We start from the raw sequence: 12,597 nt of genomic DNA on the forward strand, positions 1-12,597 counted from the left end.
ATGATTGTAGCATCATTGTGTAATCTGGAAGCAGCTGCCATCATCAATAATCATTGCTTTGGGTTGCCTGTCACAAACAGGTGGTGTACATTTACATATATGTTGAATAATGGTGTAATGATACACAACTGAATGTGTTCTTTCTTTCAGAAATATTCTTTTGTTGCACTTCTGACAGACGTCTTGGAAATTGAAATTAAAGACAAATTTGCCAAGAGTCGTCCTATCATCAAGCGCTTTCTTGGGAAGTTAACAATACCAGTCCAGAGACTATTGGAGAGGCATGCAATAGGGTAAACTAACTTGTTAATTAAATTAGTTGGGAAGATCAAATCAGCATCTGCGATACTGGCAAAAAGCAACCTTTTCCTGGCTAATTAATTGTATACTCATTGTGATCATATACCACAGACTTGCCATAGCAGGAAGTTAATATCTCTGTAACCTCACAACCTGTGATACGAATATGCTTGCATTTCTTAGTCTGTTTTAAATTTGTGTGTGTAAGCATGTGTGTGCGGTTTGTTATAACTTGTTTTTTTCAGGTTTCTGAGGCAAAGAAAAATTAACTTGTTGCTAATACATCAAGAAGTAAGGCATAGCTACTGCCAGCAATATATAGTAGTGTGCCAAGTTAGAACAAACAGATTTTATTGTCTTGTTTCTTTTATAGTTCAAACACTGCTAATTGTTAGCTTATAGTGAGAAAGATTTCACAATGGGTTAATTAACTGGGTAGAAATGAAAGGATTGTAATTGATTATTGTTCTGAATGTTGGGAATATCACAAAATTGAAATTGACTTTCACTATGAATAAAGGTTTGATGGGCCCCAAAATTAATCTATTGTGCTTTTAAAAACTTTTTCTTAGCTTTCGATACTATTTTTTTTTAAAAAAAGACAAGTTTTCAGATAACCAAAGTGACCATTGGCAGGGATGGAAATTCTGTCCAGTCTTGCTTGATGGTTGGACAGGCTCTGGAATTCTATAGTTGGGCAAGGAGGGAAGGATGAAGGCAAAGGATCAGGGCTGGAACACTGGGGCCTGGCATTGTGGCTCAGGACGAAGATGGCTGTAGGTTAAGAGTGGGCCTGTTAGATAGTATGTAGACACATTAAAATATCAATTTAAGAAATAATCCAGTACAGTACTTTGTTTTATCAGGATGTTTAAAATTCATATAGTACATTTAATAGTACTAGGAATAGACAACAAATAATACTTCTCTTAATATTCACACATCTGAAGACAATGGGAGGAGTTGAACTGTGTCAAACACTCTTCTTCTAGGGCCTGATCCAAAGCCCATTGAAGTCAGTGAGTCTTTCTACTGACTTCAAGGAGGCTCTGGATCAGGGCATAAGAAGCAGAAGTAAAAAGTGCATATGTTCTTCCCGGGAAGTTAAATGGCTTGAGAGTAACATAATGTTCTTGTATGACAACTAGGATGTAAACAAATAGCGGCTTTTGCAGAGAAAGTTTGCCGATCCAGTATAATGGGTCTTACTCCTGCTTGCAGCTTCTTGGGGGCGTTAACCAGACTTGTCAATCAGGCAGGCTGGGAATGACCATATCCACGAAGACCCAGCCAGCTAGCCAGTTTGACTTGCCTCCAGCAGCTGCTAGAAGACTTTACCAGACCTCCTGGTTAGAGCAACAAGAAAACAAAACCAAAAAGGATTCTAAGCATTACAGGGCTATTATTTAGCCTCAGAAGTGGCGGGGCAGGGTGGGAGAGGGTCTGCAGCAGGGTTGCTGGGAACTCTCTTCTTATACTGAGGTTGCTGCCTGCAGCATCTTCCTGTGTAACATGTCTGGGCAGGCATTTCTGGTGGAGCAGCTCACAGCCAATAAGAGGAATAGAGAAGATGGCAGAAAAGAATGCAAAAGTGTCTGGGCTAATCGGACCCTATCATGGTCAGCCGTGCCACAGCTGCCAGGTTAATTGAACCCTGCTCGTGTAGTGGGTCAGACATTCCACACCAGTGGGACTGATGGGACCGTGCTCCCTGTGAATCAACCGATCTCAATATAGCCAGTCCTGCAGGACTGAGAGGAGAGCAGCCCTGACATGGAGGAACAAGCAGGCGGTAAGGGGCTACTGGAACAGCACTTATTTTTGACTAATTTAAGGTGTAAGCCAGCCTTTCTGGAAGTCTGCCTAACACTGAGGGATCCATTGAAACAAAGGACCATGCCATGCAGCTTTTGTGCAGCTCTGCTTGTCTCACTAAGGGATTCAGTGAATTAAAGGGCTGCTACTGTTTAGCACGGCAGGGCCTAATATAGGATTCAGTGTGTAGAAAAACTGATGATTTTTAAAAAAATTTAAACCTTTAAAAAAAATTAAATCAGATTTTCTAATCTCAATTAAATATAGGTTTATTTTAAAAAACTGTTTGAATTTGACAGCTTATTATAACTTTAAGCCTTAACCTAATGTATTTACATTATTTTTGGTATTTAAATTATTTTAAGTAATACATGTTTGCTGCCATATTTTAAAGAAAGTCGAACTAGTGAATTGGTGAAGTCACTGGCTATGCATCTAGAACCAGAGTGTGCTGAAGTGCTAAACTGGCTTTTTGACAGAGGCTTTTAGCCTCTTCTGCAGGAGCAGAGAGAATATTTTCTTCATTTCAGTTTATTCAGCTAGCACAGTTCAATGGCTAGTTCATTCAAAGTTAAGAATCCAATTGGGAGTTGAAAAGGCAGTTTCAAAAAGTAGACGTGAGAAGATGAGATCTACTAATTCTAAAACATTGACGAACATAGGGGCCAAAATTAGCTGAGTTCCCTAACTATAGATAAGTTTTCCTTTTATTTAATAATTGTTAGCTTATCAAAATGTGTTTTGCATTTACATTTTTTTCTTTTGTATCCGGCACATTTAAGTTAGTAATATAATTTTTAAAATGTATGGCTTTTTTGTGCTTTTTAATTGAATTTGCATTTCCATCCAAATAGATCTTAACACAAATCAGAAGTAAAAATTAATCATCTAGTAAATAAGAAATGGCATCATTCACCATTTTCTAATCATAATAAAAAGGTGAAAGCTAAGAATCTGAATAAATTTAGGTTAAGCGATAATATTGCCTAAATGTGTGTGGATATAATGTATCCTCCAGGTTAGCCCCACACACACGGGGGGGGGGGGAAAGCACTGAATTTAGTGTAAAGACTATATTTATTGGCAGATCAACATGCTGTAATGGTTATCAACACATGAGACTCAGCCTTTCTTTAGGAAAATTGCTAAATTAGGATTCAAAACATAATTTAAAATTATTTAAATCAAGGTTTTTGCTTGCTGATTAAAATTAGTCCACCCAGGACCAAGGGCTGTGCCATGCGGCATCTTGTGTAAGACTGCCTGGTTCACGGCAGGATCCAGTGAGACAAAAGGGCTGTGCCATGTGCCCTTGCCTCAAGCAGGGGTTTAGGGAGCATCTGTAAAATTTAAGAACCCTACTATGAAATCATCTCAGAAGAGTGAACCTTACAAATGTTACACTTATTTCAGGAGCACAGCAGCAGGTTCTCCCTCCAGGGTCCCTCTCGAGTGATATTCTGTTATCATAGGCGATAGAGGCCGCTCTCTCTCCCTTTGTCCTACCGTTTAGGGGGTGGCAAACGCCATAAATCAGGGTACACTTGGTAGCTGGACTTCAAGATTAATTTCTCTCACTTTCCCCCCTTATAACTCTGACAAACTGGGAAGGAAAGATAAAGGCATGCTACAGATTCTGGCCACAGGACTCAGTCCTCCACAAAGGAAATTTCTAAGGCTTGATTTTGCTAGTAAAAGGAGGAAAAAGAGGTGCAGGGACTTTCTTCCCCTTCTAGCTTGCTGTAATGCAAATCTTCCCAGAGTAAAGGCTCTGAAAGGGACAAGAAAGAGCCCAGAAAGTGCAGAGAAGCCTCCTCATATTCACTTATGCGAGACCTGTTCCAGTCTTTGGGCTGGAGCCCTCAGAGGAAGAACCTCAGAGTCAGTTTTTGAGGAGCAATTTGAAACCATTCTCAGGAGTATTATGCGGACTGTATATTCTTCCAGAAATCCAATCCCCAGGCAAATCAGGTATTTGTTACTATTAAGTATCCTGAGGACAGGTGCTTCAGCGACTATAAATGGCACTACCAGGGAAATCCTTCTTTAATAATAATAATATAATGTAAAAATAAACATAATCTAAGGTGCTCTGGTAGATCAAAAGGAAATACAGACCTTACTGTGGGTCTTGGCACTCTTTGATCCAGCTATTAGTTATAGGAGGTATGTCCATCTAGCTGAGCTGATTGAATACACAAAGTGGCATGAGAGACAGAGGAGATACTGCAGGACAACACTCTGCGTTTTTTCAAGCAAGTATGACTACAGGCCGATTCAGTTTAAAGTGGTTTCCCAAATAGAGAACAGGAAATGTCAAGTGTTGTATCAACGCTGTCAGAAGAATAAATCTCAACCAGAGAGATCCATTGTGGTTTACATCTGAGAATTAAAAGCATTCCAAACCAAGACTGACATCCCCTTCTTCCAACCAATTAAAATGCAGAATTCATCTGCTTCAAAATTGATCTCCCAGGGAATAAGAAGACTTACACTTCTACTTTGTCTTCTTTCTAGTGCCCAAATTCCAAACAGGGAGTCTCGGCTGGAAATTCTTGAGTGGATTTTCTCCAAAAGCCACAGTTCAGTCCAGGATGGAGACCTTAAGTTCTACCAAAGCATCAATTTCCATCAATAATTGATCTGATGAACACCTGTTTACATACTGTTATGTGACCCTTTCAGAGGAGATACCAGTATGACATACAACAAAGTTACAAACTATACCTCTTTATTCCTGGGCCTACCTGCCTTTTTAGGGGTGCTTTTCAAAATGCAAGTCAATGCTGTTTTTTCTCAAGCAGAAAGGGTTCCCATATACACATAAGGTGTTCCATCCATCAGATTACTGTTCCTGGAAAAGGCCCACAAAGCAGCCATTACGCAGTTCAGATTTTTTGGAACAACATGTTTTTTGGAATATCACCAACATCCAGATGATGTCATGCAATCAATATTACTTCTGGGAGTAGTCATAGAGATCAGCTTCCAGAGGCATTTATTTCTATCAGAGGTCAGGATTCAGAAGCCAGTGCTCAGAAGTCACAATGTCACCCATTCTGAAGTCACAATGTCACCCATTCTCCAGTCACATCTATCACAGTTCTGATGTCTGGGATAAGAATGAAGGGCTCTAGCAATAACATTCTGTTAAGAGTGAGACTCCATGTGGGTTATTTTCTCCACAAATTTCTAAATATCTTGAGTTTGTAGTACCCATTATTCCTGTTTTCCCTTGCCCCAGTGCCAAGGAATACTTGGAAAGTCACAGCGTGTTGCAGTCAGAAAGGATTGGTGAAGAAAATCCATGCCATCTTCAAGAACAGGGAACCTTATTGAGGGAACCATTTTATCCAAGGATAATGGCAGATGAGACCTCCAACAGAGCAACCAGGTTTTAAGAGTCCAGTCCTGACCAGCCAAGATGTACCGGTGGTGTCTTACAGCACTTCAGCAATGGCTTTTATCAATAAGGTGGTGCCAGATCTTCAATGTGGCTGTGAGCTCTGTTCTTGGGTGCATATTTAAAAAAAACAAGAAAAAAAAAAGAAATCTGCTGTATACTCAAGCACCTCATATAGAGAGGAAATAAATATCATAGCATCAGTTAAGAAAGCAAAAGGGAAAAATACAGGAGAGTGGAGTTTATAGTCCAATGTCTTCAAGGGGAGAGACAGCCTTGAGTTGCCTGTCTGTCAATGGGCCTATCTGTATCCAGAACCCAGCAAAGAAACTGAAGTGTTGTTCCAGATGAAGAAATTAATAGGCCATAGCTGCAATTGTTCACTTTCTTTCCTGGCCCAAAACCATGACTGGTTTTTTTGGTTTGTTTTTTTTGTTTTTTTTTTTTGAGTGGGTGGTGTGTCATAACATACTCCAGGACAACCACAAGAAGCAGAGTGAGTGGGGGCTGATCCTACATTGCCAAGGGAAGTTCCGGGTCTCATGTCCAATTCAAGTGGCAACCTCTACAAGAAGAATCTGCTCCCAAGGACAAAATTCTGCACCCAAGGCCAGAAAATTAAATCTAACTAAATACACAATATGTGAGATATATCAAGTAAAATAGGATATTCAGATATGTTTATAACACACTTCTCTTCTCTTTTAGCCTTGATAAGGTATTTTACAAACAGAGCATCTAAAGGGGCTGGTCTATATGTATAGCATAGTGGTAAGTTATAGGCCTGGATGGATCGCGTCAATGCAAAGTGGGTCAAAAGAACAAGTGCTCATTTATTCAGAGCCATGGAATCCTCCTGACCTGAAGATTCATACATACAACATACAAATACAGATGTACAGTGGCTACCTGGTCATTTTTTCCCCACACCTTCACTAAGTTTTACAAATTTAAAGTTTTGCAGACCTCCTCAACCTCTCCCATTGGAGGGGTCTGCATGATACGTTCACCCTGGAATATATTTTAAAAAAACAGTGAGAGTGCTCTCTCCTTGTTCGTTCTTTGTTTTCCTTCCCTGGTTATACACTTCTTTTGGACATCCCAGTGTAATGGATCTGCGGACTTTCCCTATAAAGAAGAATAGGAAAATTTATTTCTTTATCCAAAAATTTCTTTTCTTCTAGCAGAAAAGTCCACAGATCAAACCCACCCAGCACAAGGATTATGGTTCTGAGAGAGGTTTCATGTCTCACTCTCCTCCATCTTCTTTATGGGCACAATACATATATTTCCTTGGGGTGGAATTTTTACTTGTGGGAACAGCGTATTTGGGGTGGATTTTCACGTTGCTCTGCAGCATGAAATGTTTGTATGATTTTTTATTTTATTAACCTGTGAATTAAACTTTAAAGGACGTAGCTCTACAAAACAGCTTTGGAAGTATCTTGGACTGGCTAGCTGACTGGGTCTTCGGGAGTGTGGCCACTCCCAGCCTCACTGATTGACAAGTCTGGTTACTGAGTCCACGAAGCTACAAGCAGGAATAAGACCCATTGTACTGGATCTGTGGACTTTTCCCCTAGAAGAAAGGAAATTTTGGGTTAAGGTAAGATGAATTTCCCTATTTTTCATAGATATTACCACCAAAATAAGAAATGGAAAAAGGCAAATTCAATTGCCAACAATTTTAATTTGTAAGTCTCCCCAAGTGGTATTTACACAGGTAAGTTTTAAAAAAAAAGTATACCATTAAAATGTTGATGGTGCCCTCTGTTGAGTAATTTTGTTTTAAAAGGGTCTGCCTGTACACTTTATTATAATATCAAGAGTAGCCCAGGTTCATCTATAAACTGACTTTTCTAAGAAGTGCTATGTTAAAAAAAACACTGCTTGTTTATTGTTTGGTTTCCAAATGCTGATACTTATATTTGTTCTACTGCAATAGTTTTATTCAGATCTCAGTTTAAATAAATTATGATACATCAGAATAAGAGGCTTATTCTAATAAATTTGCACACTGCTCAACACTAGAAGAATATAATGACTCTGTGAGTGACTGTCAGAATATTGCTTAATGTGTTCATTTTCACGTTGATGCTCAGAATGTTCTTCTAGCTCTCTATTTCATAGCAGTGCTTTGTGTGAAGTCTGGGGACTTACCTTAGTGATTTTGGTGTGCTTATCCATATGCAGGGAGTTCTCTTCTGTATGTTTTGCAAGCAAAAATTCTGGAAGACATTTTCAGTCTCTGTATTTCAGTTGTGTATATATATTCTCTTAAATCATTCTGAGGAGGAAGGATTAAACATTACGTGCACAGGTTGGGGTATTCAATCTGGTGATGTGTTAGCATTAGAACTACTTTAAAACAGTCTTGAAAAATTCTTTTGACCTCTCAAAAATAATTACTGTTATTTTTATTGCAGTAGTGCCTAGGACAGGGGCGGGCAAACTACTGCCCAGGGGCCACATCCAGCCCTCCAGATGTTTTAATCCAGCCCTTGAGCTCCCACTGGGGAGCAGGGTCAGGGGCTTGCCCCACTCAGCGCAGCTCCGGAAGCAGCAGCAGTCCCCTCTCTGGCTCCTATGTGAAGGGGCAGCCAGGGGGCTCCACATACTACCTTTGCCCCAAGCTCTGCCCCCGCAGCTCCCATTGGCCAGGAACCGTGGCTAATGTGAGCTGCAGGGCAGCGCTTGCAGACAGGGCAACGCACAGAACCGCCTGGTCGTGCTTCTGCGTAGAAGCCGGAGGGGAGGACAGGTCACTGCTTCTGGGAGCTGCTTGAGGTAAGTGCTGCCCGGAGCCTGCACCCCTGATTCCCTCCCGTGCCCCAACCCCATGCCCCAGCCCTGATCCCCCTCCTGCCCTCCCAACCCCTCAGTCCCAGCCCAGAGCACCCTCCTGCACCCCAGCCCTTCATCCCCAGCCGCACCACAGAGCCCGCACCCCCAGACAGAGCCCTCACCCCCCCCAGTCCGGAGCTCCCTCCTGCACCCTGAACTCCTGATTTTCTGGCCCCTCCCCAGAGCCTGCACCCCCAGCCAGAGCTTGCACCCTCTCCTGCACGTCAACCCCCAGTTTCATGAGCATTCATGGCCCACCATACAATTTCCATATCCAGATGTGGCCCTCGGGCCAAAAAGTTTGCCCACCCCTGGTCTAGGAGCACCAGTTCAAGGGCCTGTTGGCTAGGTGCTAGACAGATATCATAGAATATCAGGGTTGGAAGGGACCTCAGGAGGTCATCTAGACCAACCCCCTGATCAAAACAGGACCAATCCCCAGACAGATTTTTGCCCCTGATCCCTAATTGGCCCTAAAAAAACCAGATTCTTTAAAAAACAGAACTTTATTAGAAAGAGAAAAGGTAAAAGAAGCACCTCTGTAAAATTAGAATGAAAGATAATCTCACAGGGCAATCAGATTCAAAATACAGAGGATTTCCCTCCTGGGCAAAACTTGAAAGTTACAAAAAGAATACCAGGAATACACCTCCTCTCTCAGCACAGAGAAAATCACAAGCCAAAATAAAAGTAAGCTAACGCATTCCCTGGCTAGTACTTACTAATCCTACTGGAGTTGGATTGCTTGCTTTCTTGATCTGTCTCCGGCAAGCACATAGAACAGACAGACAAAACAAAGCCTTCCCCCTGCCCCCCGCAGATTTGAAAGTATCTTGTCCCCTTATTGGTCCTTTTGGTCAGGTGTCAGCTAGGTTACCTGAGCTTCTTAACCCTTTACAGGTAAAAGGATTTTGTGCATCTGGCCAGGAGGGATTTTATAGTACTGTATACAAGAAGGTTGTTACCCTTCCCTTTATATTTATGACACAAGCAAAGCCACAATTTACCCTGGTGAAACGTATTCTGATTTGACAAACGGTATTATAATGTTATTATAGAAGTGTATTTTGTGTCTAACTGGATAACTTGTGATCTAGCCACTGGTATTGAGTGGTGGAAGGGGCTGGACGTGTTTATTGAGAAGGATAACTTGCTTCCCATGAGGGCTTTTTCCTTTATGTGCTGGGGATGAAGCAATTTGGCCATTTTCCAGTTTAAACATTTAAGGTCCTGATTCACTACTAAATTACTCCAATAGATTACACCATCATAAAACCAGAGGAACACAGTGATGAGTCAGACCCTTATTTTGTAAATTTAATGTAATGCTGTTTAAAGAGATTCTTGCTTTGATCATCCACTCAGATCTAATTTTCTACCAGATGTGCCAAATCAACTGAATAAACAGGATTTATTTTCACACACAAAATGCACGTACAGTGTGGTTGCCCTGTTGAACAAAACTTGCTTTGGTCTGAGGAGCACAGTAGGAATACTGCATTTTGTACACAGGAACCATAAATAAGCATTACTGGCTCAGGCTTTTTTCCCATGTCAGTGATGTTACTCTTGAGTCATAAGAATGTAATGGAATTTCTGAAGCTTGAAACTTGCTATTCTCAAGGTACATTGTGCTAATTTAGGCCTTGTCTGTATTTGAAATTAGTCCTGATTTCTGGCATTGTGTGGCAGCAACAATACTCTGCATATTTGCGTAGTTAAAGTGCCAACACATTTGAATTTTGTGTAGCTGTTGTGGAAAATATGAACATAGCCAATGCTAGTGACACTTTTTTTTTTTATGTGAATACCAAGCAGATGTTAATATGGCCTCTCCTAATGTAGGCACTAAGGATGTGATTCTCACCCCCCATTCTGGCCCATTTATGCAGCGTAAAATGGCTGGAGTAGCATAAAGAAGCTCTAAAAGCTCTTTTCAGGAAGCACTTAAGCACTTGTTTAAGTTGTGAGTTCAGTGCTGTTCAGAATCTCATCCTAAATCCCAATTCAGGAAGCACTTAAGCACTTGTTTAAGTCCCACTGAAGTTACTAAGGCTTAAGCACATGTTTAAATTTAAGTGTGTGCATAAGAGCTTTGCTGAATAGGAATAGATTTAAGCATAAGCTTAAAGTTAAGTGTATGCATAAGTGCTTTGTCGAATTGGAACCTAAAAATAAAAGTTATAGTCTCTCTTGTTCAGGTAAATTAAAAATATTTTCTGTGCAGTGAAAACCACCAGAGGGCAGAATGATTTCAGAAATAAAAAGGTTTTGTAATCTTAAAGTGCACACATTTTTGTTGTTGTTTTTCAATTAAGAGAAGATTTGTGGCTGGATGGAAGTTGCCAGTGCACAATTTATATTTGGAATAAAGACAAAAGCAGAGTTGATGGATATGATATGCTTTATCTGGTAATTAATTAATTAATTAATTGTCTTTTAGGAAGTGCACAGTCTGCATGCTCTGTTACACAAGCTAATGTGATGCTCACTTTTCTGAATTCATTATTCTCTATTACGTTTTATTATGTCGCATCTCTCTGACAGGAACCTGTGATGTAAAACATTTGAAAATTAAAATAATAGTTAAAAGTCTAGAGAACAGTGTTTTTTTCTTCTCTGCAGAGACCAAATTCTCAGCTATAACCTCGGCAGAAGGCTCCCAGCTGACCACGTAAGTGGGTATCTCCAATTCAAAGTCGAGATTACATCTTCCATTCATGAAGGTGAGATTTAAAACCTGTGCACACTAATGATTGGGTAGAGAAAATCATTATGTACTATGATTACCTGTTACACATACTAATCCTGTTGTGTATAGTGCCCGTATTATAGAAAAGGTTTGTGTGAAAGTGATGGACCAAACATTTCAAAGATTATTAGTAGTAGTACTACTAAATCAGGGGTAGGCAACCTATGGCACACGTGCCGAAGGCAGAATGCAAGCTGATTTTCAGTGACACTCACACTGCCTGGGTCCTGGCCACCGGTCCAGGGGGCTCTGCATTGTAATTTAATTTTAAATGAAGCTGCTTAAACATTTAAAAACCTTATTTACTTTACATACAATAATAGTTTAGTTATATAAACATTAAAATGTATTACTGGCACGCAAAACCTTAAATTAGAGTGAATAAATGAAGACTCGGCACACCACTTCTGAAAGGTTGCCGACCCCTGTACTAAATACTAATTTTATCCTACTTATTTTCTACTTTTATTATTGCTGATATATTCAAATGTCCTTGGCATACTGTATTTTCATTGTAGGGAGATTAGGAATTGAAAAGGATGTATGAGGTCAACTAAAGTGTAAAAACGTCTCTGAGGATATGTCTACACAGGAAGTAGAGTCCCATGGCTGGCTCAGGTTTGTGGGGCGTGGGCTGTGGGGCTATTTCACTGCTGTGTAGGCTCGGGCTGGAGCCAGGCTTTAGGGCCCTGAGAAGTGAGAGGGTCCCAGAGCTTGGGCTCCAGCTTGAGCCTGGAAGCCTACACAGCAATGAAACAGCCCAAGCCCCACAGGCCCAAGTCGGCTGGCACAGGTCAGCCAAGGGTGTCTAGCTGCTGTGTAGACATACTTTCACCCCTGGTCACAGGGTAACTTAAAGGACTTACTGGTACGCCGGAGTCCTGAGCGGGGCGGGCCCTCGACCAGAAGGGGCGTGGCCTCAATGGGAAAAGGCAGGGCCTTTCAAGATTTAAAGGCCCCAGGGCCTTTAAATCACCCCAGAGCTAGCAGCTGCTGAGTGTCTGGGAGCCCCGGGGCTCAGGGGCGCATTAAAGGGCCCAGGGCTCCAGCCGCCACAGAGCTCCGGGCCCTTTAAATCACCCTGGGAGCCCTGCCGTCGCTACCCCAGGCGGCAGGGCTCAGGCTAGGGATGGGGTAGTGGTGGCAGGCTCCAGTGGTGATTTAAAGGGCCCAGTGCTCCTACCACTGCGGGGAGCCCCGGGCCCTTTAAATCACCGCTGGAGCCCGACTGCCAGGGCCCCGGGGCTCCGGCAGCCATGCTCGGGCAGGGATTTAAAGGGCCCGGTGCTCCTGCCACTGCGGGGAGCCCAGGCCCTTTAAAGCGCTGCCGGAGCTTACTTTCACCTCTGCTTGTGACCCTCCTCCCTCCCTGGGTTACAGAGGCCAGGCTCCAGCCCCAGCTCAAACATCTCAACTGCTGGTTTTAGCCCTGTAGCACAAGCCCCACGAGCCTGAGTCAGTTGACCCAGATTCTGAGACTTGC

The 12,597-nt window shown here is 41.9% G+C and overlaps 1 protein-coding gene across 8 annotated transcripts in view; it reads left to right on the forward strand.

Annotated features, from left to right (window-relative positions):
* The window catches only part of HECW2 (HECT, C2 and WW domain containing E3 ubiquitin protein ligase 2), a 246,969-nt gene that overhangs the window by 156,441 nt on the left and 77,931 nt on the right, over positions 1–12,597 (forward strand). For all 8 annotated transcript variants that reach the window (XR_005586030.1, XR_005586029.1, XM_039493848.1 and 5 more), the window contains 2 exons: positions 151–293; positions 10,988–11,088. Coding sequence is in view for 6 of the 8 variants with exons in the window: in XM_039493848.1 (XP_039349782.1) it covers positions 151–293; positions 10,988–11,088 (244 nt within the window). In the remaining 2 variants the exon portion in view is untranslated. The remainder of the gene's footprint in view (positions 1–150; positions 294–10,987; positions 11,089–12,597) is intronic.

Source organism: Mauremys reevesii, linkage group 11 (assembly GCF_016161935.1).
Source record: "Mauremys reevesii isolate NIE-2019 linkage group 11, ASM1616193v1, whole genome shotgun sequence".
NCBI classification, from domain to species: Eukaryota; Metazoa; Chordata; order Testudines; family Geoemydidae; genus Mauremys; species Mauremys reevesii.